The 27,563-nt window shown below is 39.3% G+C and overlaps 1 protein-coding gene across 1 annotated transcript; it reads right to left on the bottom strand.

The window, feature by feature from the left end:
- LOC114065189 (opsin-5-like) lies at positions 1–27,563 on the bottom strand. Its single transcript, XM_027898876.1, has 6 exons — positions 27,443–27,563; positions 19,223–19,428; positions 6,646–6,745; positions 4,446–4,550; positions 1,307–1,530; positions 1–633 (listed from the first exon to the last, which is right to left on the bottom strand). Exons 1-6 carry the CDS (start codon positions 27,561–27,563, stop codon positions 193–195), a joined length of 1,197 nt encoding a protein of 398 aa, XP_027754677.1. The 3' UTR covers positions 1–192.

Raw genomic sequence — 27,563 nt, 5'->3', positions numbered from 1 at the left:
TGTAATGTGCTTTGTAGCATTTTGTACCTACACAGAAGGAAAATATCACTTTACCATCTGAATTGCTTGAGTTGCATAGTTATCAGTGCTATAGCAAGAAACAGATGGAATGGGAATTAGGAAGTCATTCAAGCACTGATCTGAAGAGGGTCTTCCTGAACACAAAGTGTGTGTATTAAGCAGCCGCAGAACTCACAATCTATCACATTCAATATCAGGGTTATTAGATGGCGTATCGAGAATACCAAAATACACTTCCCCATTTGCTGGAGGTGGGGTGTTGGTTGGACTTCCCACCCCGGAATCAGGGCTTGGTGCAGGGTGCATTTCTGCTGCATACTTCTCTTCTTTCTTTTCAAGCTGAGGTTGTTTTTGCTTGAGGTTTTTGAAATGTTTAAGCTTCACAGGGTCCTTGACTTCCTTGGCACAATGGAACAAGACAAAAATGTCCCTCCGAAATTTGGAGCTCATTCCAAAGTAGATAATGGGGTTGTAAAAGCTAGCAGACTTAGCAAACAAACTGGCAAGGATGCTGGTCAGGTTGGGCACAGAGTGACCATAGGCTGACCATATAGAGATGACAGCATATGGTGACCACGCAATAATGAAGGCTGTGCAAATGACAATAGAAACCTGAAAGGCAGAAGAAGAATAGTCTTAAATCTACTCTGGAAGACTACAACAGGGAAGCAATACTCTGGGAATAGTAGCTTGAATAGTAACTTGGGAATAGTGGGAATAGTAGCTTGGCCAGAAGGGAAATGTTCAGGTAGCCCTGAGGGTATGGCTTACAGGAGAATACAGGCAAGCAAATGGTTTGCTTTGATGAAGTCAGGCAGGCTCAGAAGCCATATATTGAATTTTGGCATGACGGTGTGGTTAGGCAATACCTCATCTAATGGAATGAAAATAGCTACATTCCCCTGTATGTTTATATAAGTGCAGAAGGTTTCCAGTAGACTAAAGTAAATTAAAAGCTTGACTCTAACTTCTGAGTATGCTCAGAAGTAATGTAACTTCTGAAAGAAAAGAGCATATGCCAAACCTAATTTTGGGGTTTTGTGCTGTATAACTCACTCCAATTATATTTAGATTATTTTTCATGTGAGATATAACACCAGTATTAGCCAATTGATGCAGTAGAAGTTTTAAACAAATCTCATATTCTTCTCTGAGTTCAGACTCTGTCACTAGGGATTATAACAAAATTAAATGCAATTGATTGGGTTTTTTGTCTTCTGTTCAAATTTTAGGAAAGACAGATTTCACTGAGATAGATCCCAACCAACATGAAAGCCAAACTTACCCTGGTGACATCACGCTCTATTCTCCTCTGTCTGTCTGTGGGATCACCCAGTCCTGTTAATGCATGACTTAGTTTGACAGTATTGATAATTGACACGTAGGAGAAGACCATGACTGTGACAGGTAGGAAAAAACAGCAGATAAAAATGGAGATGATGTAGGACTTGTAGATTGTAGAGAAGTTGGCTTTTGCCCAGTCTATCTCACATGTGCCATACATGCGATCTGGAAAGCAAGAATAGGTTGGTTAGCATTTTTAGAGTATTTATCTGCTTTTGAGTGATCGATTTTTCTGGTAAAATGCTAAATTTTTCTTCTGTTAAGCACTAAAGAATGGATTGGTTTTTTTCTGATTTAATGAGACGTGACTCTATTTTCTACAAAAACAACTTTTCAAGACCAGCCAGACAGTAACAAGTATTAATGTGTATTATCATTCTGTCATATTTGTATTTCCAGTGTAAATCCATAATGCACAAAGTCTTGTTTCAGAATAGAAAATTGTGATACTTTACCAGAGGAAAAAAAAAGGCGATCTTTCAGTAGGTTTGATATTCTTGAGTGATACTTACTTTTATTTGTCATAATACTCTACGTAGCAACTTCCTAAGATGATCACTGTAACAGCATAACAAGGAATTCCAGATGCAACATACCAAATACAAAAAGTCGCCACTTACACAGCAAAGGAGGAAATAAAAACATTGAGACTTCTTGAGGCAATGAAACTTTTACTGCAGCGAGAGCCATGAAAGAAAATTGATAAAGCTAATGATTAAGATTATGGGAAGATAAAACGTATAAATACTGAGAAAGATAGGAGTGCTTTAGCTAAATGGGAAACACTGATCTGCAACACAGAGCTGCAGACTTTTAAAAATGAAGTGAGGCAAACTACAGGATCTACACACAGTGGGACACTAGCTTATCAGATACTTGAGGAAAAGGCAGTGGGAATAAAGTGCACTCACTGTCTTAAGCACTTTTATGAATAACAGTTGACTTCTTTAGATCCTTTAGTGTGTTTGTAAAGGCGTCCTGATAGAAAAATTGAGTTCTATAACATTAGAAGTTTTCTATAGATTGTGAACTGCTGATTTTTCTGTTAAGTGGAAAAAGTTGGTGTGGTTTTTTTTTTTTTTTTTTCCTGACAGCTATGGCAGCAGATTGAATTACAAATAAATGAAGCATGAAGCAAAATTATGTAAGTCAAGTATTAACAGGTCCTGGAGATACAATACAAGTGAAGGCTGCATGATTTAGCAGTAGAATTCTCCCTAACATCCAGTGGTAATTCTGAAGAGAAAAAAAATTCACAGATGATAGGAGGTTTAGACAGGATGAATTAAAGAAGCAAAAGATTAAAATCTCTTTTATGGTTCTCATCAAAAAGAGCTCGGTATTTTTATCACCAAAAGCTCTCGGTGTTGCTGTCTGAATGTGTTCAGTAATAGAAATAGACTTCTGTCTCCTTGCCTTTTTCATCACTAGACCTCAAAATTCCAAAGTATAACCATAAAATCTGGTTTAATTCCAGGTTTCTGCTTCATGAAAAATTTTGACTGAAAAATGAAGGAAGCCTCCAGATGACATGGAAAGAAAATCCTGATGATTTTCTGCTAGTTGGAATTCGGAGCTGTGTTTTCTTCCTCCACAGGGACACTGACAAGTAACATTCCCAAAAATCACTCTGGTTCTGAGGACCACTGCACTGCTGTGTAGAAATGAGAGATCTGAGGCAGCCAGGTGTAATGTGCTGTGGTCTGCTTGTACCTGCTACTGGACTTGCCATTGCTAGGCTCTCGCATCTCCATGGGTGCCCTCAATAAAAAATCTGTTTAGAGACATATAGCCCAGAAACATAAGCCTGCTGTGCGTCTCAGTAGGGAAAAGCACTCCTAGAAGTGGTATTGAAAACCACTGTCAAGGAATTAAATTCAAAATACAAACAGACACCTTAATACTCTGTCAAGGCAGTGATGCCCAAGATGTCCCTGGCTCCAGTTAAAGGCCAATACCAGACATTAGAAATCATTCTGCAAATGAAGAGCTAGTAAAATTAATGTAAAAAGAGCACAGATCATCAGAAGATACACAGAAAATTACCCCTCCAAATGCCCCAAGTTTATGGTATATTCAGAGTGCGTAAAACGTGACATAAAATTGGAACAGTCTAATAAACAGTTTGAATTTGTCTCCATTGTTTTGTGAAGGATAGAAAATGTAACCAACCATACAAATGGATGTTTTTCTCACACCCACCCATACTTCAAGGGTCCAGAGACACCTCAGGTCTTACATGTTTATTAAGTAAGAGGATACATGCACATACCATGCATGTTTAATAATTCTCCATAGATTCTGTGACTTTTCAAAGAATGTAGAAGCCTACAAAATCCAGACAGGTAATTACTAGGCAATGTCAGTCACATGATTTCAGTTGCTGAGACTCCTGTATCATTACCTAGGTATTTGTTCCTAGATATTTGTTTTGTTGAATTTTTAGAGGCTTAATTTGAGACATTTCCTCATGAAGAAATAGTTTCGCCTGGGAATATCCCTTAGCCATTGAATTACTGCAGTGTTCACTATACAATTTTTTTCCTCTTTTTCCTCCCCCTCCTTTTTTGATATGGCCTTATCTTGCACTCTAATCCTTTCTTGGACTGACAAGCTTTCCAACATCTTTTTCTTCCTTTACTATGTTAGTTTTCATATTTTCAACAAACTGTTTCTCCAAATCTTTCTAGCTTTTCTTATTACGTATAATTTCAACTTTAACTTGTTAGAACTTGTGTTCTTTTCTGGCTTCCTAATCTTGACAGTTTTTGAAGGATGTCTTTTGATAGTTTCCTTTATCTCATTGCTTAACCATGCCAAATATTTCTGGCCTTTTTTTTTTTTTCATAGGTAATATGCACTTGGTCCAAGTCTTTCCTCTGATATCTTCAGAAAAATCTCTTTATAGCTGACACCAAAGCAGGCAACACTCTGTGAGTACATCATGCATGATGAATAATTTTCTTAGTTCCCCTGATAATTGGTCTGGCTTATCACAAAGAGCAAGAAAGCAAGGTCAGTGTCTTTGTTCAGTTAAGTGGAGAGGTGCCAAATAAGTACAACGGAAAGATACCTGTTACCTGTATAACTGCCCCAGCCAAGTAATGGAGCTGCTGACCAGAAGAAAGCTGCTACCCAAATGAGAACCAGAGACACCGTCATACTGCTGTTGCTGATGCAGTGACCTGAAATGACATGCTTTTGTCAGAAAATAGTACTTAGAAATAGTACACCTATTAAATAAAATACAGCTATTAAAAAAAATTAAGATAAAAAATGCATATTCATAGAAAAAACTTGATTTTGAAAGCATCTGTCAGGCTTGTGTTCAAGACCATCGAACAGTAGAAATGAATGGTTTTTAAGCAGGAGACAACGAGTTTGATGAGCACTGCAGAATTAGCAAATTCTAGGTTAGGCTTACATTTTGCAATCAAACATAGGAAACAGTTGTGTGTTAAGTTTTAAATACAAACAAACAAATTAGGTCTAAATTCAGAGAATTTTCTCACTCACTTTAAGGTTTTCCCTGCTAAAAAGGAGAAAATTGCTTTAACTACATTAGCGATTTGATACAAATGATTCATTCTGTCCTGCTGTTGCCACACAGTGTGGTTATTTTTTCATTTATGTGGGAAATACTTGTGCATCCAGCAATCTCAACATTTCTCAACATTTATTTAATGTTGTATTGGGTACTTGCTAAGATTTCTTCAAGAGTCAAACATAAATTACGGGCACCCTTGGATATGTGGTACAGCTTCACAAAAGAGAAACATGGGTTTTAAATATGACTTCATACTATGAAATTATTAGAAGAGGTAGAATTATACTAGAGCCAAATTCTAGCAGTTTCAACTGCAGTTTTTGTTGAAAATTAACTTCAGCAAGTGTATCACTACAACAAACTGCTGAAGAACTTCCTGTGGATAAAAGTCCTCCCTGCAGAAGTTCTTTTTACGGCTAATACTACTCGTGCTATTAGAGAGAAAAATTATTATGATGAATCCTTTGTATTTACCTGTGCCTTACCAGCAGATTTTAATAGGTTCCTTCCTGAAAGATGGTGCAAGCCAATCATAACAACGGCATGAAAAATTGATCATACATTGTCCGAAGATCAGTGAAAGGAAGACTAGGGAAAACTTATGGTAGGTATAGGTATAAAGAAGAGAAATTACATATGACTCTCAGTGGAAGTTGAAGTTTTCAGCAGGTGGAAGACACTGGGCAAATGCTGAGGAGAAGTTTTTACTGATCTTGTGAAAGTGAGTCCCTGGGGTGAGCATGATGTTACAAAGAGGTATAAAGGGGAATGGGCATATTTATATAGGCTTGCTGAGGAAGGCATCACAGAGTAGGAAATGTGTAAAGGTTTTCAGACTGGATTTGTACAGTGGGACACTCATATGCCCTCAGAGAGGTGTTTATACCAAAGATTAATAAAAAACAGAGTTCAAAAAAACAGAGTGGTGAGTAAAAGGTTTCTAGCAGTGGAGAGAGTAATGAACTGGGGTTGTTTGAGACATTCAGCTTACAGATCACCAGGGCACTAGAGAAGGAAGAAGTGTGGGTGAAAGGCTGTGGTGATGATGCTTTGCAGATCTGGGAGACAGGCAGGAGACAGGGACGGTTCAGGCAGAGTTGGGTCATGGTTAGTTCTGGGGATGGCAGGAGTAATTTTCATCTCTCAGGGTATGAAAATGTCCACAAAGGGGAGGCTGGAGAGGTACGGGGGGATTGCAGGCTGCGCAGTGCTACAAAAGCTGGAGGAAAGACACACAGATTGAATGTTCCAAGTGCCATCTAAAGCAGTCCATAATGCCTTTTGTGCACAAACCCTGGCAAAACACTAAATTAGAGTGAAAATGTTTGGATGTAGGGCAGCCTTCTGAATGAAGGATCTGACTGGAAACCTCCCAAACATCATCTCATAGAAGATTAAATTCATTGTTTCAGATCCAGACGATGATGTATCACTTAGGAGCAATTGAAGTTGTATTTTGAAGAATATAGAGGGTCAGCAGGACCTGTGGTATCTTTGGCACAAAGATGAATTTAACCCACGGTGACCCAAGTGTATTAGTAATAATTTGACACTTACTGGAGTTAACCCTGAAAGATTCTATGCAAACATGTCTGAAATGTGTATGACTGCATTATGTCCTGGTTTTCAATTAATTTAATTTATATTTAATATAATCTGTGACTGAGTGAAATACAGATTTGCACCAGGTTCAAAGAAGGCAGGGCAGGACAAGACTTGCCTTTATTCCTTACCTCTCTCAGGATGGCAGCCCTTGATATAGCGAGTCACACTGATCACTGTAAGAGTATTAATGCTAGCCAGGCCAAAGAGAAGCGTCAGGAAACCATCAACCTGAAAAAAAAAAAAAAAAAGGCAGTGCAGGATGTTCTTTTACTGCAGAGAGCTTAAGGGGAAAAGAACTGCAGGAATTTCTTCTGTCATTTTCATGCTAATGATCTCAAAAGTTTTTCCAGAAAATCAACTAGCAGGGAAATACAAAATGTCAAGTGCAGTTATCTTCTATAGGATCAGTGAGCAGGTAAATGTTCAAATATTATATAAGTGCTCTGTCATGTATATACAATAAACAACCAAACACACCCTTAAATCTATGCTTCTCATAAATTACTTGCCAAATGAAGGAGAAAAGTTTTGAACTGAAAAGAAGAAAACCCCTGAATAGGCAAAAACGCACTGGATGCAGCTGCCCCACTTATGCAGAACAAACATGCAAACTGATCCTACGACATTTACGCCAAAGAAGGAAGAATTTGTAGTGGGTAGTGGGCCTGGGTGAGTGACAAAAGCTTTTTAAGAAAATAAAATAAACCCTAAATCATCCCAATAGATTGAGTCTCAATGTTTGGTGGTCATGGTTGCCAGCTACATATTCATCCCTGATCCTCATCACCTCTGACTGATGCAGGCAGAGCCGTGCAGCTCTGTAGGCTCCTGCTGACGTCAGTGTCTCAGCGAGATGGTCACAACAGGATGGTCACAACCCTGCAAGCTTCATTTACGGGTGTAAGAAGGAAGTTGCTGCTGACTGTAGTAGAGAGGGATGTAGCCATCTGCTAGGGAGCACTGTATGACTGGGAAATGATCCAGGCAAAACGCTGGAGGCAAGTCCTTTTTTTTTGAAAGCTTGCAAAGATATAATAAACTGTCCAGAGCAGAGGAGCCTTTGCAGGTGCCAGTTTTACGTCAAGCGAAGCATGAATATTAAGCAGGTGTCTCTGGACTGTCACTTGGTATTCAAATGTTGAAGTTATTGGTGGAAATGCAGAACATTATTTTATGGGAACAAACTGTCTTTGTGTGAACGGGCACAACTCCCATGGAATTCAGTTTATCCCAGCTCTGAATCTGGGGCTTTAATCCAGGCTTAAAGCTAAGACCATGGCAGATTGTATAAATTAAATTGGGTGAAGGGTTAGGAAAGGACCACCTCATCATTTGTTTTACTGCTGTTTTTTCTTACTCCCTTCTATAGACATTATATATTTCTTAATGCCAACTTTTACAGATCCACCACATTTTGGACGCATGCCAGGCTTGCTCCTACAACAATCTACACCCACCTGTGTTCTGCTTACAATCAGCTCGTGCTTGGTGTATTAATGCAACCATGTTTAAACCAGAAAACAGACTTCCCTGGATGTTTCAGCTACACACTAGAAGCTGCACTTGGCTGAATTTGGCCTGTTGTGTGCTGTGGAGGTTGGTGAAATACCTGGATGTGTAAATGTACTCTGCATTTCATTAACCTTATTGATGTGAGCAGCTGTCACTTCTCCATTTGTTCTAACAATGCTTCATGGATACATGGCCGAGGGCTGCATAAACTTAAGCAATTGAATTAGTTATTGGATTAGAAAGGAAGCAGTATTTCAACAATGATGCAAATAAACATTTGAAATTAGGTCTAAAGAGCTATGACATTGAGTACTAAAATAGCAGGACAGGCTTCCCACTATATATCACAGCCCTATGCTGAAACTAGTGGAGTATTCCTGAAATATATCTGTGTATGTTTTATCACTGGCAGATGTGACCGTTTTTCTCCCACCCTCCTTCCCTGATGTCAGACCAAAGAGAGACAATTATGTTAAGTGATCAGTTCAAAGAGCCCTTGAGCACGCTTATAGGGGAGGAAGATGGGTCTAAAAATACACCATTTAAGACAAAGCTGTCAATGGATACAATGGAAAGATTCCCATCCTCAGGTTAGATGCTGAATTGCCATTCTCTTAATGTGAATTACTGTAGAGGGAAATGAAGGAGCACTATATAGGAAACTCCTTTGCCATTTAAGGCAAAGCTGTCACCATAAGAACAAGCCTAAATGTTTTCTTTGGAGTGGTGTCTTGCTAAAAAATGCAATTTTATCTAAAGCAACTTAATTTATAGGATTGAGTCATTGTCAGCGCCATGTCTCATTTCCATATTATTTCTTAACAGCATTTCATCAGATCAAAATACCGTTGCTTCTGATGCTGTGAGGACGACCACCAGAGATGTTACTAGGGCCATATGGTTAGTAAGGGTTCAAGTCGCAGCACTCTCCTGGGGCCAGCTCTGCTCACTGTCCCCATGCTGGCCACAGGCTCGGTGGTTTAGGAACAGGTGACAGGGTGAAATGTCATGGGGGAGAGGGAGCTCTGGGCATAACAAGAGCTCAGATGAAATGAATAAAGGAGGTAAATCGTGTCTCTCAAGCTGCATAACAGCTTATACGGAGGCAACACCACCTGGAACATTAAAACACAAGAGAGCATCCAACAGGCTGCTTTGGGAGCAGGATTCTCAAACCACTCTTTCCCCTGCCAAAATTCTGTTGGCAAAAAGTTACCTCTTGAGCCCAGCTATGCATACACCATTTCCCAGCAAGTCTATTGATTCTGAAATGCTTTTATATTGGTATCACTTAGACACAGGTCTTCAGAAGAGAACAAGGTATATTCCTCCAGCTGTAACTAACTTGCTTTAAACATACCTCTACTGGATATGGAAGGAAAATCTCTGCTACTTTTTCTGCTGCTGAACAGACAACATTGATTGTAGGTAGCAAGGTAGCTGCTTGGAACACAGAGTAGTTACCAACAGAAAAGCTCTTTTAATATAGTACCAATTTCTGTAGACAGAGATTAGTATCTGTAGATTACAAGAATGTGTGATAATTTCAGTTTCCTGCATCTTTAAAGATGTATGGAATGACAGCCAAGGAAATGCTAGAATAGTAGATAACATTTAATTACTTTGGAAGATGGATGCTCTTCCCCTTATACAGTTTTGCTTTTCCCTTTCATTTACCCTGCCCCACAGCAAGCTCCTTCCTTCCATAGTTGTAATATTTCCTCCATTTTTTGTGTAATGCAATTTTGTCCTTCCTGTTATTAATTATGATCAAATAACAGCAGTGTTAATAGGCAATAATGAATTCTGACATAAACACAAAGTTAATTGCATGGTAATTTTGGTTCACCAGCTTTCCTTTTTACCCATTAAGAAACACGATTAGATTAGCAGTTTTAAAAGCTTTTCTCTCAGTGCTATACCAATATTACTCCCTTGGCTGTATAGATACTCATGGAACTTGCTCATTATCTTTATGCTGCCTGGGAGCTATGACACAACTGGAGAAAAAACTATGGGTTTTTTTCTGCTTTGTACTTGTGCCTGACTTTAAATCTCTCTAATGCTCTTGGTGTACTATTTACAACCCACAATACATAAAGCTCCTGCTGCATGCAAATTCATTGACTGCAACACAGGGAGAACCAGGAACCCCCAGCGCACTATCAAGGTTTTGGCTGTGAGTTTGGGTGCACCCCACTTATACTACTTTTAGTACTTATAAAGCCCTACTGGTTCATAAGAGCCGTCTTCATTTAAAGCAGACAGAGTAAAATATATGTTTTATTGTTCTTATTATTGGATTAATCAAGGTTTAATAGCACAAAAGCAGACTCCCCAAATAGAGATTTCATTTCAATTTAGGCTGAAACACTGATCTCACCAGCCAGGAAGGCTGCATCACTCCCTCCTCTGGCCAGCTGGTGAATCTATTGCAATTTCCCCAGGTCCATTCGTTTCCCACCAGAACCATATGTCCTATCTTTTTCTTCTATTGAAAATGAGATAATGAATATGTAAAGAAAAAGATAAACTTTAAACAGGGATTATTTGTCCACAGCATATATTTAAAGTCCCCACAATAAACTGTCCCAAAATACTTTTGTAATACATATCTGATTATACTGAGATAATAATGTAAAAAATAACACCAATAAATCTCCTTTCAACGCCGAGAGACAAATAAGCACCTAAATCAGTCTTCAAGAAATACACTTGTAAAAGCAATTGTAGATACTTTTGATTAGATGCTTTTAAATTGAAAAATTTAAATGATTTAAAATGTTACAATTTCTTAGTTTACAGTAAATGCAAAAATATCCCACCTGAGTCTGGTGACAACATAATTCTCCCATCCCTTCAATATACAATAATGTGTCAACTAGACTACAGAACTATTTTGTCACATGGAAGAACTACTGAGGTCCGTAATCAAAATTAGTCTTCACAGAAGACCAAACTTGCAGTGCATATTGTTCTTAAAACACTCAAATAGTTTAAGATTTCCTGCAATACAGGAGGTGAAAGAGACTTATCATTTACTACAGTTTCCACAACGTCTTTTGCTCATGAGACATGGCTCTGCTATGGTTGCATTCTGCCTTTTAAAATGACTCAGTACACTTCAAGGGTAGCTATTCTTAGAGGTGATGGCATTAACCCAAGCCGTGGTAGGTAAACAATGAGAACTGATTTGCTACAGGATTAGATAGTTTAAACCATTAAGTGACAGCACCAGACAGTATTTTGCACTCACCAAGTGATTAAATCTTTCTGTTGATGGCATATGTACTAAAGATAGGAAAAATATGGATGCAGTATCTAGGCTATATTATTATGTGTACAGATATGTAATTATACTCATTATAATATATGGTTAAAGTACATTCAGTGCCACTATTAATATATGCAGGTCAGGTTTTCGCTTAAGTAATACTGGAGAACCCAGAAAAAATTTGTTTTCTTGTAGTTGTTTTAGTTTTGTATACCAGGATAATCAAATGAAGCTCAACGTATATTCTTACTTCAGGCTGACTTTTAGCTATTAGAGTTGTAGCTTCTCATATACTCATAGTAGTACATGCCCCTATCAGCGAGCATGGTTATGAATGCAACAAACCCACCAAGAGTATATCATTTAATGAATGGACAGAAATTGCTTTTAGAATTTCCTTACACAGCCTCATCAGATTATAATCTTGTTTTCAAGTACCCCACCTCCAAATGCTTGGAAACACTCCTGCTATCTAGCTCTGGGTAGATGCTGTAGGATCAAGACAGGTTTAATGTCTCTCCTGTTTCCTTCATGAAGAATAAAAGGGGAGCATGTAGCTCATACCAGCAGATGATCCAGATACAATGGAAAGATTCCCATCTTCAGGTTAGATGCTGAATTGCCATTGTCTTAATGTGAATTACTGCAGAGGGAAACTAAGAAGCACTAGATAGGAAACTCAAGCAGTACCCGTTGGGAACACCTGTGCTACGCTGGGTAAAACTTTTTCCAGTGGGCCTGAGCCAAAACTCATCTCCACTTCAGTGACGTTAATTCAGAGTCTACTTGTTTATTGCTAGCATCATCCCTAATATAAACAAAAAAATACACAGATAACAGTCACCCGTCATCGTTACATTTCCACAGAAGGCAAGGCTTGTCTTTGTGGCCTGTGGTGATCCTCCCCTGATAACTGAGTTCCATGAACATTAGATTAAAGTCATGCTTTTGTTTTCAAAGTGCCATCTTTGTCTTTTCAGAATATCATGCTAAATGTTTCTGGGGGCTTTCACATCTCAGGGGAATCAAAGGTCCCTCCGTTCACAGACTTCACCAGGAGAGGGAGATTACCAGTGACCCTCCGCGCTCTCTAAAGTACCATTGTTTGTGCTGTTTCCCAGCAAGAAGGAATCTGTTTACGTAGCCACCCTCTAATACAAGAGCCATCTCTGTTTGCTGGATGAATATCTACCAGTGAACTTGTTCTTCTGCTCATAAAGCCCCTAGACAAAAGGCAGGGCAGGTTAGTGACGGTATCAGCTCAGCCATGAGTGGCCAAGACAGGAATATCCTATGCCCCTGAAAGCCTGAAAAAGCTGCACGGACACTAACAGATATCCTCTTAGGTTGGTACTCATCTCCTATGGATTCTGTACCAAAATAACCACAGAAACAGACAGCTTCTGACAGGAGAGTTACAGGCATTGCCAACGAGTCATGATAGACCAGGGAGAACCTGGAAGACTCTGTAATATATACAGGTTATTCTTGGCCTTAAAGCTACCTGGAAACCCACCAGGTGCAATGTCATCCCTTCTGCAAGGACAATGGTGTGGCAATTCCGAATGTCATATCATTTACAGCTCATTACAAGCTACAATCATCTTGTCATTGATTCAGCCAGCACAGAATCTGGCTCAGGATCTGACTTTTCCTATACACTAGCAGTGTATTGACTTAAAGGAATACATATTTGTGAAGTAGAATGAGGTAGGACTATTTAAGGTATTTACAGATATTATCAAGATGATATTTAAGTTTCAAATTAAATTTTGCTTAAAAGTCAGTGAGAGGATGTGGCACACAGGCAGGAGCCAGAAGAACACCAATTGTTCAGCCCCACGGTAAGATCTTGAAAGACAAAGGAGGGTTGGACAGCTTTTTTGGAGAGAAGACATTTAATCTCTTAGAAACACACATCAGCACAGAAGAATAAGGAAGGCTACTTTTTTCCACGTAAGGAACAAAGAAAAGGACATTTCAAAGCCCTTTGAGAGGAAAAGCAAGTGCAGGAATCACAGCGAAGGCTTTGTAAATTCCTGGTTCTGTAGGAGCACTATCAGGCAACCAATGTCCTTTCCAGGCAGCAGTGTATGGTCTGACACAGTGCTTGGGTGTCATGAGAGGGACTACGTCAGACTTGTTAAACAAGGAAACAGATAAGTTTGGGCATTCATAATTTTTCAAGTACTGAAAATATAACTTCCCTAATTTGTTGCAATTGACTGCAGAAATAATAATTTAGAGGAAAATGAGAGAGAACTCATGGATAATGAAAACTGGCGGAACTTCCCTGCAGTCACATTAGTTACACTGAAATGGTCTTCTATGTTGCTAATGGTTCTGTTTGTGCTAAGGCAGTTTTTCCCCCCTTCCCTGCAGATGAAGTATTTTTCTCATTAGCTCACAGATGTCTACATGAGTTGCTTTTACATCTTTGACTGCACGGTGCACACTCTTCAGATTATATCAAGGCAAACCAGAAATAAAGATATAGGGAAGACTAATATCTCTGCAGCTTTTTTCTTCAGTGTCCAAATCTCAGTTGCACAAGGAAACAAGAATGGGGATACATTCTTGTGTTCATAATTGAGATATAAATTTGTTTCAGAGAAACATATCTGGGAGAGGAAGATTTTCTAGCACAGCACAGGTGAAGTAAAGGACACTCTTTTTTTTTGAATTTGCATTATAGATCAGTCTCCACATCCTATCTTTCACAGTGAATCAGCATGCTGAGGTGAGCTGAATAGGGAGCTAATGGTACACAGTTTTTCTTCAGCACTTTTAACACCTGTTTTATCTGTTAATGCTCTCAGTACCAGTTCCATGATTTATCTTTGGGTTGTTTTCATCTTAGTGAAATGTCAGGAATGATAAGCTCTGTAGAAGTAAAATCCCAGCAATATCACACCCCAATACTCTGCTAGGATAGTATATAACTATTTTTTTACATTTGGTTTGATTTCTTTTAATACCTTATAGGTAGATAGCTGCAAATTTTTCAACTAAATAGACACTCCTGGTCTATTATGATTTGAGAACAAACCCTGTTTTTTTCTGGCCCACTCTCAATCTTAGAGCTACCAGCTTGGACACTGGGATATACAGTGATACTGAAAGATCTTTTACACCAAGCAAGATTGAATTTGATCAGTCTTTGGGTGGAAAACCTCTACCAAAGTTAGCCTGCTGCAGAAAACTGCTGAGGAGGAAGGTCAGACACCCACTGGAGAGAGAGGAAGCTCCTTGTCCAACTGCAACACTGTTAAAGCAGGGATATTGCACATCTAATATAGCTTTTATTAGGAATCCCCATTTATCTGGGACTTCAGCTGGCAAACTGATCAGCTATACCACCACAATTTGGAACATCTGCAAAAGTGCAAGAAATCCCATACATTTCTGTGGGTCACGTACTCCTCAGTGCATGCACATGCAATGCGTGCACAAGCCTGATGCTTCTGGAAAATTTTTGACTTCCTGGCCATACCAGGAAGTGCCGTTTCAGGATACACATATAGCACATAGCTGGTGCTTTCAGGCAACCGTGCACAAGTGTATTATGGATAATGGAGTAGGACAACACCTGCATGCAGTGCGGGGCTTACTGCAGCTCACCACATTGCCTGTTGTTTCTGTCTGGGGTATGTCAGACAAGGATACAGAAACGTTGTGTTTCCTCACTGCTTTGTAGTAAACCCAGCCACAGGGTGAGGCAGTAATTTCTCTCTCTCTTCTACTTCCCTCAGTGCTTTTGTTATTCTGCACAACACAAAGCAGCTTCAGCAGAAGAGGGTGAAGGCAGGTCCATCCAGGCTGGCCCTTGGGATGGTAAGGGTAGACTGCAGGGACAGAGACATTGGGGGTGGATCCTGTCAGGCAGGCTACTGTGGTACTCATTAATACCTCAAAGCAGAAGTCTTTTTTGTTGTTCCTCCTGAGGCTGTTTCTGTGCATATTCAGATCTGTTAGGGATGCTCTGGCACCATCTGGCTAGCCATATGGACTGGGAATACCTAGGCTGACGGTGAGGTGAGGGCATCTGCAGTAATAGCGTCAGTCAGCACGTCAGTGATAGTGGGTATGTCTGTGATGGTACCATGACCTGGAGATAACTACACTGAGCTCAGCTGAAACACATCTCAGATGTAAGAAACAGTTGGAAATAAATAACGTGTTTTTTTCAAGAAACCTATACCAACAGAGTGAGCACATGATAAGAATTGTCAATTTTCTTGATACCCATAGCAAAATTCTTCAGTATTTATAAAATCAACATTAAAATAACCAAATGGTACTATGAAAAATAAAATTAAATAAAAAATCTAGAAGAGCTAACCAGTGGAAGAAAGTTTAAACTGAAGTACTAGGATTATGAAGGATTTCAAATCATAATGCACTTCAAAGCCCATTCTTGGTTTCAGACATGAATGCAACGGATATATGGGGATCAGATAGATTATAATCCTTCCCCTATATTTAGAGGCTTCCTGAAGCCTCCATCTTTTGTTGCATTCACTACATGATTAAGAGATACAAGAGAAACTTTCTGTCAGTTGATTATTACGGTTTAGAAAAAACTTTGGTGTTTACCTGAAGAGAAATAATATTTTTTCTACTTTCTATATGTAAGAACATTTGCACTCAATGCTATTTACAGGTTTCAGTGCAGCTTCTGATTCAGTAGAACACACAAATAGAAAAAACACATGGGAAGGACAAAAATACATCCCGAGATAGCTTTTAGCTGGAAATATGGTAAATAGGGGAAAAGAGGCCTCTTCAGCACTGGCTTACATTTTCTGACCTGAAATTTACCATACAATCTAGTTTACTTATGTTACCAAAGACTAAAAAATGAACGTGCTAGAGACTGTCCTCCCCCGGTCCAGATTAGGAATAAGAGAGAGTGGTAGAGCAGGGAAGGGATAAACAAGAAGAGAAAGCAAATTCCAAAAGCCATGATTGGAAAACCACGTTTGTAAGCATCATTCAGCAGTGGCAGCATTTGGATACAGAACTGCCATGCCACCTCATTCCTGAGAGAAAAGCTCTATAAGACCTTAAAGAAAAAAACAAGAGTTTGGCATGGGGAAGAAAAGTGTTGTTTCTTCCATACAGAGGAGGAGAACAGCATCACACCTATCTGTTCCATGCAGCAGGTGTGCAGAAAGATGGTCCTGGTAGCTGGAGATACACCTTTCGTTGCAGAGAGTTTTCAAAGACTAGGCTGATTTGAAAGAAGTACTATTGGCCTGTTTTTTCCCCGCTCCCTCTAAATGAGGCAGCCAAGAATGGAGAACCTTAATGTTAAAAAATGTTACCTGAGGGCACAGAAGGAGACCCAAGTCAGAGGAAAACAAAATAGTTAGGTGGATTAAGTGAGGTGAGCTGAGGAAATTTCTTCATAAACAGAAATGACAGGCTAACTTGGGAAAATAAAATTTCCCTAAGCATACCTGACAGCAAAAGCTGACTGATCAATAGGAGCAAATGTGTAGTGAACCAGACAATGACAGAAAGCCAATTAAGGCCATCCTCTGGACTCAGCAAAACAAACCAAGTAAAGGAAAACACATGAGCCATGCCAAGGAAAGATCCATGTCATTGTGGGTAGCAGCCCAAATTGCCACCCCAGCTACTTGCAGAGGAGCCTGAGTGCAATGAGGGAAGCAAAAGACACTGACTTCGAAGGGTCGTGACAGAAAGCATGGGCTTTACCTTCTTGGCACCAAGCTCCTTACTCGTCGTGTTCTAGATGTGAGGCCCCTTCTGGTCAGGCTACAAACCTATCATATTTTATACACACCAAAAAGCAAGCAACCGAAACACTACTGCGGTTCAACATTGAGCATTTATAATGACCTTTGTGCTGGCTGTCTACACGCACATTCACATCTTTTTTTATGCACAGAAGCTTCCTGTTATTTCTGCACAATATTCTTCTTAAAAAACAACCACTCTGTTACCATAATTTAGTTTTTCATCATTGGCTTTTGTTTTGTCAAGCTTAAAAATTAACTTTACAAATGAATGATGTTTAAAATTGGAAGATCTAAAAGAGATTACTTAACACAGCCTGATCAATGAACTGTCTGGGTGCCTTAAAAATGTTATGGTCCACTTTTCTCCTCATAAAGGCACTTAAAGCACAGCAACATTACACCCACCTCCATCACATAAAGTTCAAGCACAGCTCCATCGCAGTATTTTTACATCTCAAAAAAGAAAGTCAGATCATCATAACAAGACTAAATAACTCCAAGTCAGACAAAGAGAGATTCCCAGGCAGAGGTGTCATGAAAGAGATCTGTAAGGCTGCTGACAGAGGTTCCCATGCAAATCCGGGTGCACAGACACAATATGCCATGCCTTGTCAATTCCCATGTGTGCTGTTTTTTACAGCCGCAAAAAAAGGAATCACAGTGTAGGTAAATACATGAAAGAGCTTGGAGTAGGGATGCAGAAGAGTTTTTTAATGTTACCTCTTTCAGCCTGTTGGGCTGTAAACGTTAAGTTGTGCCACAGATCTTGGTTTGGGATTCCACACTGAATGGCTTAAGCTTTCTTACAGAGCAAATCTGCAACAAAGATACAACTGGACCTGGAAATACATATTTTACCTTTTCTTTCTTAGTCATAGATCTAATCTTCCTTGAAATAGGGGGAAGATGGACATCTGTTTGGTTCTTAGTGTGGGCATGAATTTCACAGTTTGCAGGTATGTGTTTATTTATCTGATGACTTCAAAGTTTTCAGTTTTTTAAAAAAGTCAAAGTTTCTTCTCAGCAGACCTTAGATTGCAACTGTAGGTGTTCTCATTAGCAAAAAAAGTACATTTTTTCTGAGGAAATAATTAGCTTCATGTTGATAAATCCTTTTCTGCCAAATGACTAGACATGCATTTTAAACAATAAAATAATAGTTTTCTAGTTCAAGCTAAAGCTCTTATGTTAAACAGAGTCTCCACTGGGAAACTGGAGTTTTCTCTGCAGAAACCGAACCTTTTTATTGAAAGAGAGGGAAAGTGAACTGTAAGTGTTCTTTCATTTATGTTGCACAATAGCTTAACTTCCTCTTTGAAAAAATAACCCAAAACACAAAACACCAAGAAAAGAGGATTATTTTTTTCTCCTGTTTCCTTCATCATGACTTTTTTTACACCTTGCTGTAGGCTATCCTACCATTTTCAGATTTTTGATTCTCTCATGAAACAGAGTATAATCTTTCTCACAGATGTTACTGAAAGCACCAGGGAACCAGGCTTGTGCCTATCTGTCTGTGGGGTGCATTTATATTCTGCCTATGCATGTATGTTTCAGAATTTACAATAATAATTTTTTCCAAGTTCTCCAACAAAAAGCTGCCTCCAAGTTCAGGGAAGACTGTGCCATTAAGCAAAAATACTCATTCTACCACAGGCAATGAAGCAGCCAAGAATTTAGGAATGTGATTGAAGAGTCACAACTGACTTAGTGTGAAAAGTTGTACGTTAAAATACATGGGTATGCCCAAATGCTGTATGGAGACTTTGCTCTACGTGCCTTGTCAGGTAAGAGTTTACATTGCTTTAAGCCAAATGTTAAAGTGCCAACAAGAAGGTTGACTTCAGGTGAGCTGAAGACAAGCACAGCCTATGCCTTACCTTTCCAACATGAGCGTGAGTTCTGACATTAAGTAAAAAAACTCACACTAGTGAGAACTATTGCAAACACATAGGAAAAAAAACACTGAAAATTTGTCAAACACTGATCAAATGTATAGATTTATAGGACTAACAAAAGAGAACGCTGCCCTTTTCAAAGGTTAGTCACTATCTCTTTTCATTCTTTGGGATCTGTCTGGTTATTTATATACAGCACACTCACAGAAATAGCTGCACTTGTATTGTCTAATTAAGTGTAATCCAGTCTTACCTGGCAGGTCCATATTGATGTGATAATGAACCCATCATCTCTGAAGACATTGAAGATTTCAATGATCCCCCGTGAATAACCAAACACGGAGATACTAGCATCTGATACTGCCAAGTTAAATGTGAGGTAGTCAGTAGGCTGAAGAAGATGTCTTTGTTTATACAGGACAAAAATCACAATGCTGTTTCCAAACCAAGACAGCCAACCTGGAAAAGAAAAATTAAATCCATAGAACTAGATGATCTTTAAGGTACCTTCCAGCTCAGGCCATTCTATGATTCTATGATATAAAAAGCAAATAAAGCAAGAAGCAGTTAAGTGTGTCAATGTATGACATCTCTTCTAAAATTACCCTTTTGCTCTATTAGAAGCATATTAAACCAGATTATCCACTAGAAAACCTAGGCATGGGCTTTTTGAGTAGCTGGGTACGTTTCAGAAGCAGGAGCAAGTGAGTAAATAGAATAAAGAGCTGCTGATGCAACCGTTAAAGATCCATCCTTTAAGGTCCGAGAGAAGTATTTTTTTCCATAAGTGGATGAAATTCATGGAGATGAAATTCATGAAGATGAAACTCAGGGAGTGTAACATTTGGGAAAAACAGGAAGGAGGAAAGATTGGTAGAGCCAAGCAGAGACTACAAACAGTCTGCCAAAAGCTGCATCTGTTAAGGTACGTTGCATACAGAAATGGATACAGAAAGTTCATGCACATAGCCAGAGAGCCACTTTACCAGTCCTCTCTCGAGAAGTGCAGCTAATATAATTAAGTGTCTTCTCTTAGAAGACACTTAGTCTAGGATTTCCTCACAGCAAAGTCTGTCCCAGGTGGGAATATTTTTCAGTAATGCACCTGATAATCCATATGTAGAGAATGTTTTGAACAGTTAAATTCTTTTCAAAATTTATTTTAAAAAGAAAGTTGTATCCTCTCTTACTCTCCAGGAACACAGATGCCTTACATATATGTGTCTCAGTCTGTAAAGAAAATACAAGGGAGATGACTATAAAGCTGGAGAAAGTCAGACACTTATTCAGTTGGAGAGACCTAAGAGTTTCCAAACGTTCATGGCAGTTGCTCCACCCCTTTGCATCTCACTTTTTGAAATGACATAGACACATGGAAATGAATGATTTTTAACAAAATGCTTATTCATAAGTGTCAGGCTCAGTGTTGAAAATGTGGTTTAGCCAGTGAAGGGGGTGGCTCCAGGGTGGCTGATGGAAAGGGGCTGAGCAGCAGGCCGGGCAGCACCAGGCTTCCTGCTGGCTCCTGTTCCTATCCCACAGATCAGCTCTGCCACTTTTGACATTTGTGGACTCACTTCACCTTGGCAGGGTGGAGCAAAACACGACCTCCTTTAAGTGTCTGCAGCCTAGGACAGGATTAGGAACGCAACATCTGGTGGTTTATGCCAGTGTATGACCCTACCAGGTGAGTTAGAAAAGAGCTGATCCACAGCCCTCTACCCAGGCGTGAGTAGTAGATACCCCAGAACAAGGTTGTTGTATATTAACACAGCGAGAGATGGATATACGCAATAAAGAGGGATGTGACATGATGGCATTGCACAGCATCTCTGGATATTCAAGGGAGTTCACGAGAGGAAAGCTGGCTGGTGTGTTTAATGCTGTAGCAAGAGGGCAGTTGCTTTCCTCGAGGAAGCATCACCTTATACGTCAAGAACCCAACACTGCACCACCAGGCTGCCTTAGCTAGGAAGGGAGGGAGAAAATTGCCTCTGAATCTCCAGGCCACGTGGAGTATCAGGATCTGAAACGCCGAGGAGCAAGGCACTTCTGCAAACAGAGGAATAGGGTACATACCCCCTGCTGAGGTGCTCTGGATACTTTGGAGTGGGAGGGGAGGTGGTTGATGGGACAGTCTCTGCACAGCAGTATGAACTGCTTTTTCTGTGGAGAAATTTCCTTTTAATAACTTCTCTTTGCAGCATTGCCAAGCTGCTGCTGCTCTGTCTTGCTTAGCAAATGCACATGGTTTACTGAAGAGCTTTTGAAATGGGAAGACCTGAAATGTCAGCATATGGTATTAACCAGAAATAGTCACCAGTGCAATGATACACTGAGATACATACATACGTTTTATATATATATATATATATATATATATATATATATCTTGTTATAAGATCAACAATTATAAATACATCTTATTCTGGCCACTAGGTGACAATGTTTCTTAACTGAGTCTTGTTTCGAACAATTGGAGGCACCTTCAGTCAGGGATTTTCTGACTGTTGTCTGAGTCTAGGTATTATAAATAGGCAGAGCAGGGCACTGGGGGAGGAAGGTTTTGGAAGCACATCGGGATGGTCTGCAGTGCAAACGTGGGAGTTGTGTTATTTGTGTACATCAGTTCTAACTTCTGTAAGGTAGGATAGTTTTTGAGTCAGTAGGCATGAAAATTTTTTCCCTGTCAATATGAAGACATAGTGCTAAGATGGCAGACAAAATGAAATGGTAGCTCCTTTGTAAATAGCAAAATTTTGTCAACTCAGTGTAATGTATAGGAGGGCTACCCTAAAAGTGTCAGACATCTGCCCTTCCTGGGAATAGAGCAATTCCCCTGAGCCTAGAGGGTAAGGGAGTTTTCAGTGAAAGTACCTTAAGAAGCAATTGAGCAAAATGTCACATAAAACAACATTACACATTTTAGATGGAGACAACAGAGATACAGTATTTTTGATAATTTTTTGGAACTACATTCACAATCTGAGGGTGGAGTTGAGGGAAGCATTGAGGGAGATAAGGTTACAGAGCAAGCATGACTTCTGCTGGTAGGCGCAGTCCTTTTAAGTAAAGTAGATGGAGAATCTGCACTGGCATATCCAGTGCCTAAAATGATCTGGTTGGGTAGTAAACCATATTAATACTAAGATTAAAAAAAAAAAAAAAAAAGACACTGAAGGAACTCAATTCTCAGTAAATCATGGAGTAACAAAAACAGTGGTCACATAGAAGTGCTACCAACTACAGTAGTGATTGTGGGACACTGGATCTCTGCACCATCAGATAGATGTGCTGGTCTGAGGTTGCTACCTATATTGATTCACTGATTAAAAAAAAAAAAAACACACCCCACAACAGAAAAACAACTGCCTCTAACTGAAAAAACACCTCAAACCAAACAACCTCTCTCCCCCAAACCCATAACAGGGAAGAAGGTTGAAAATGCAATGGGGAGAGAGCACAGCAATAGCTCTGACATCTCAGTCAGGGCAAAGATCTCCTCAACTGCATTGCACATGGTATGTGCCTCAGGGTAGATCAAGAGCCCAGACAGAAACTTCTGAACTTCAAAGTGCCTTGGTGTCACCAGGTGGCATCTCAATGAAACAGAGGGTAGGAAAGAAGGGGAGGCACAGGAATGCTGCCAAGCAAACTGGTGGTAGTCAGGAACTGAAAGCCTAATGACAAAGTCCAGTATCAGCGTGATGCCCGCCAGTCCATGCAAAGAAAACACCAAAAAGTAGCCAGCAGGAGCGACTAAGGACATTGCAAATCTCTCTGCTGAAAACAACTGAGAACACTAAGATTGTTTAACTCTGGGAATATTGAACAGGAACACTCTAATTTTGCAAAGATTTCTGCAAAACGACTCAAGCCTAAACATCCAGATATATCCTGTTTTTCTCTTATGTACCTGAGATGCCCTTTGAACAAGCAATAAGCACCTGAGGCTGGGTGAAATTTAATTTTTAACATTGTTTCTGCAGAGCTAAGTGTAGTAAAAGTGAATTGACAGCTTTGAGCTGATCATCCACATTTTCCAATAGGTGACCTCACCTATGTCCAACCAAGACAGGTTATTATGCATTGTACTTAGACTTGCTCTTATTAGACATTATTGCAAGGCCTTTACTTGTAAAACCTCACAAGAATAAAATAGAAAAATGGGTGTTACAGCTCACTCATATGCAGTTTAAAATGTACATAGAGCCTTAAGTGGAAGAATCCAAGAAATGAGAGCGAAAGGTGAATGCCACAAAACAAACTAGACTCTTCCTTCAGCAAATAACCTTTCTCTAGTATAGAAATGGGATTGAGCATTTCAATACAGAGCAGGCATGAATGAAGTCAGTTACTGATTCAACTATCTATACACAACCATAAATGCCTATCCAAAGAGGTTTGCTGCAAAAGATTTTCAGCTTAGAAAACTTTATTTAAAACAGTGATAAAATCCAGAGAATTTGCAAAGCTGTCATAAACTATTGCAACTGTGAAGTGACCCTGCTCTGTTTTCAATCTTTGCTGCCAATTATACACACACAGTATCCTGTCCAGGGCATGTTGCCAATTCTGACAGGAAGGAGAAGAGTAATCATGTTTCAGACTTGACAAAGCATGGAGAGATTATTTGTTCAATAAATGCAATCATTTTGTGGATGAATGTTCTGTGAATAGTTTGTTTCCTTTCTCACCTTCTTAGATTTATCTGTCAAAGTCCCAAAATAACACTCATTCTGTTACTTGTCAAGTAACAGTTTACTATTACCATTCAAAACCATGTGCTTTTTAAAGGCATGTTTGGGTCTTGTGGTCTGTTCCTGTTTTCTGATGGGGTTGGTAGTGCTCTCAGCATGTCTTTCTGATACAAGCATTTACAGAAAGTCAGAATTTGTTCTCTGAGAAATACTCTCTCCTACTGACTTAAAATTTCCTCTTATGCCACTATTCATTCTAACAGTTCCAGTTAACTGTGAAACTAGGGAAAACAAGCACAGAACAAATTGTATATCAATGTAGGGAAAAAACCAACTTAAGAATTCCAATTAATAATTGTGAAGAAATATATTCTTTATATTTTTCCTCCATACCTAGCAGCCAGCAGCAATGGACAGTACTTTCAAATTGCTCCTCATAATTTAAACTATACAAGGATTTTCCACAGTACTATACCACATAGGGGATAGAAAAAAAGGGATCAGGTATAGTCCTAGCAGGATGACAAGCTTTCACCTGTCTGTCTATGACAGTTCTGAGCTCATTGAAGGGAAGGAGGGAAAGAGAGTGCTGCCTTCAGAAAGAGAATACTGACGCAGATGACCTAACAAAGGGTAACTCAGAGGCTGCTATCACTTGCAGATAGTCCCTCTGAGAATGGATCACTTCCATCCAATTGGCATTGCATTTTACCCCCCCCCCTTTACTGTTCTCTTGGCCAAAGCATTAGCAAGGGGAGTGATGAAACAGTGACTTGCATGCCATGAAGCAGTGCAGGGATCTCAAAATCCATCAGCGTTCGCAAAACACCCTTTGACCACGGTTTGCTCGTGATGTTCGTGTACTAAACCAGTGAGCTCAGGTTTCCATACAGTGTGCTGAGGAACCCTTGTCTGGATCTGAAACTGCCTGGCTGGTGTATCATGTATGACACATACAGTAGTGTCCTGTCTGTCACATATGACATCCGTGCTACCTACGATATGTGAGAATTTCCAGAACTCAGAGGCCTTATCTCAGCAAAAGGTGTTAGCTCATGGTTCTTGGAGAGTCACATCCTCAGTCAAGACTTGTGACTGTGGGAAGACTTGGCCTAAGGTAATGATTTTTGGACTTCATCCTGTGAAGGTGAAGAGATTTAGAGGAACCCCATCTTCTCCATAAGTGCCGACACCAACCACATACATCCCTTTGGTGTTGGAAATGCCTGTCAGAATTTGCAAGAAGCTGCACTGACATATTAAGACTCAAGAAAAGAAAACACTTAGTAGTTATGGAAGTTTAGTCACTGCAACTGTTTTCCAAGGCTTTCAAAAACCCCAAAAGTATCAAATATGAACATCTTTGTAGCTTCATGTAAGGAAGTATCCGTAGACACCTGCAAATGCAGAGTGTCTTGCCAGACCCCTAAAGGAATGGAGATACAGGAAGATAATGCATGGACTGGGCTTTTTCCTGTGCTGCCAGAAGGGCAGGAGTGTGTCTGCATGACAGAGTACTTTGTTCTACCACATCACTTCTCCCTGGATAGACTGAGTTATTGGTGTACATAAAACTAATAGCTGTAAATTTTTGTGGCTGGTGCTTGCAGAAGTGCGACAGTAGATCTTTGAGGAGAAAATGACTTGAGGACTTTTCTGATTTATGTATTACCAACAGATTTTTTCCAAAAGATCTCACTGCGAAAAGGTATACCCACATCCATCAGTTTTAACCAGATTCACACTACACTTAAACTGTAGTAGTGCTGCTGCTTCTTGTATATACTTTGCTAGAAATGCAACTTGAGTCTTCGGTCTGGAGGTAAGTTTCAAGAACAGCAGCTATGACATGCCAAACACTTGTAAGCTGGGCAGAAGGATCTGAAGCAGTCAAAACCCAATAAACAGACAACCTAAAGGCTCAGGCACCTACATATTTGCTAGAAGATGTGGGGTCACCGTCATGAAGCAGCAGAGGACAACATCTCTGTTAGCTGAACTACCAGTGTGATGCAGAGGCAACACTGGGAGGGAGTAGTAGAGTTGGGAAAGTGTAAATATTATTTTGAATAGTGATGGCAAGACCTTGCCTGGATGCCGTATTTGGTCCTGCCTATCAGACTGCTAGGATGATGTGCTGGGACGACAGGGGAAAGGATATTATGACAGGAGATAAAGGAATTATAATTAAACCTCCTTGTCCTCCCTTAAAATCAACCAACCCAAAAAACCCCAAACACTCAATTGCTTAAAATAAGAATATAAAAGTTAACTTCAAGGCATGATTACACCTTCAGGAGCCCAGACTGGTCATAATATGTTAGTTGCAGGCAGAAAAATTGTTTCAATTAAAAGAAGTGACAAAAAGGGCATAAAGCTGGTGTGATCACTTTAGCTAAGAACTTAGGGAAAGGCTTGTATTCCACATAGAAACAAAATTAAAAGTAGGCTTTCAATTGGAAGAGTGAGTAGCATCATCCAAAAAACTAGATAGTTACATGAGGGAGCATGATAGGTTTGTGAATGAGAGTATGTATTGTCACAGCAGGGGACTGGCCTTGCATACCTAAGATATTCTTTCTAGTCTTAAGTGCAACTGAAAATTTCATTAGCTGATGGTGCAGACATTTTACAGCTATTCATGAAGGACTACACAGATGTGAACAGATTGGATAAATTGGAATACATCTAATTTATCTTATGACCACTCTTCAAATTAAGTTCCCTAAGATAGAAGTCATATATATTTTTACTAGAATCTGTTTTTGTTCTAAGCACGACATTTTCTTCCCTAGTTCCTATAGATTAAAAATGCATTTTACATTTTAACTTTCATAGACCTTTTTCAAGCATAAGCTCTGGCTAATAAGCTAATTGAAATATGTAATAAGCTTAGAGTAAGAAAACAATCTGTTCAGACCAATCCTTTAAAAACAGAAACATTTTTATATATGCTGTTTAGAAGAACACATTTAATAAAAGTTAAGTTTTATTTTATTTTCCTGTGAGGTTTTATGGTTGAAATTTTTTATTACCTAGCAAACCTGCACTCTGAAATTTCATAAAGTTTCCTTGTATTCAGCAATAGTCTGCCTGAAATAGATAATATTTAAACAAGCAAAACAAAATTGCACTGGGATCAGAGTGAGTTCATCCTGATTGCCATTTTCAAATCCTTATTATACACTTTAGTGTGGTCTTCCAGCGGAACTAAAATAAACACTTGGTATTGTGACTGCTAACACAGGGTAACGTTCTAGTTTTTAGACCTTTCATAGATCCTGTTTGAAGAAAATTTCTATATGCATCAAACATTTAAGACAAGAACAGTACAGTTAAAAAAACTTAAAAACTACAGAACCATGTTTTGTGTCTCTGCAGGAGATAATTGTAGGATGCCAACTGACTGTCAACAGCCGTAGCTCTGCAAACCAGAGAACATTAATTCAGTGCTACTGAGACACAAGAAGATACAGAATTATCATGTACTTCTGATGGGGTACTTTTTTTATCTTCCCTTATAATAAGTTCAGTGAACTTAAAGAAATTTTACATGCTTGACTATTTATTTTCCCTCAAGATTTCTGCATTGATTATGAATCTCTTTTTAACAAAAACAAACTGTACTTCTCTGATCTTGTAATAGCTGAAGAAAAAAAGTTGCATTTTCTAACATCCTGTTCCATTAGGGATGAAACCTGAATGAATCACTTTGAACTTGATAACAAACTCTGCTTTAAGAGCTTCCTTTCACATCCAAGCCAAATACATACCTAAAGCCAAGAGGTAGAAACCTATGATAGTCTCTCCTTGTTCTGTTACAGCTGCCTCTCTGGTCAGAAAACTGATGTTGTTGTTCCTCCAGGGTGCCTGTGCAGAAAACTGGACAGACAT

The sequence above is a fragment of the Empidonax traillii genome, unplaced genomic scaffold (assembly GCF_003031625.1).
Source record: "Empidonax traillii isolate 1590-97213 ecotype Southwest subspecies unplaced genomic scaffold, ASM303162v1 scaffold626:size867168, whole genome shotgun sequence".
NCBI lineage: Eukaryota > Metazoa > Chordata > Aves > Passeriformes > Tyrannidae > Empidonax > Empidonax traillii.
The sequence above is the reverse complement of the archived record's forward strand: the minus strand, read 5'-3'. Positions and strand labels throughout refer to the sequence as shown.

Bases quoted from the DNA above. Each gene is read 5' to 3' on its own strand.
- LOC114065189 (XM_027898876.1), bottom strand. From the start codon at position 27,563: ATGTCTGTCCAGTTTTCTGCACAGGCACCCTGGAGGAACAACAACATC. The intron at 4,551-6,645 runs GTAAGGAATAAA...ATGTCATTTCAG, and splicing joins GGGCTGCCATCCTGAGAGAG to GTCACTGCATCAGCAACAGC. The intron at 634-1,306 runs GTAAGTTTGGCT...TCTGCCTTTCAG, and splicing joins TAGAGCGTGATGTCACCAGG to GTTTCTATTGTCATTTGCAC.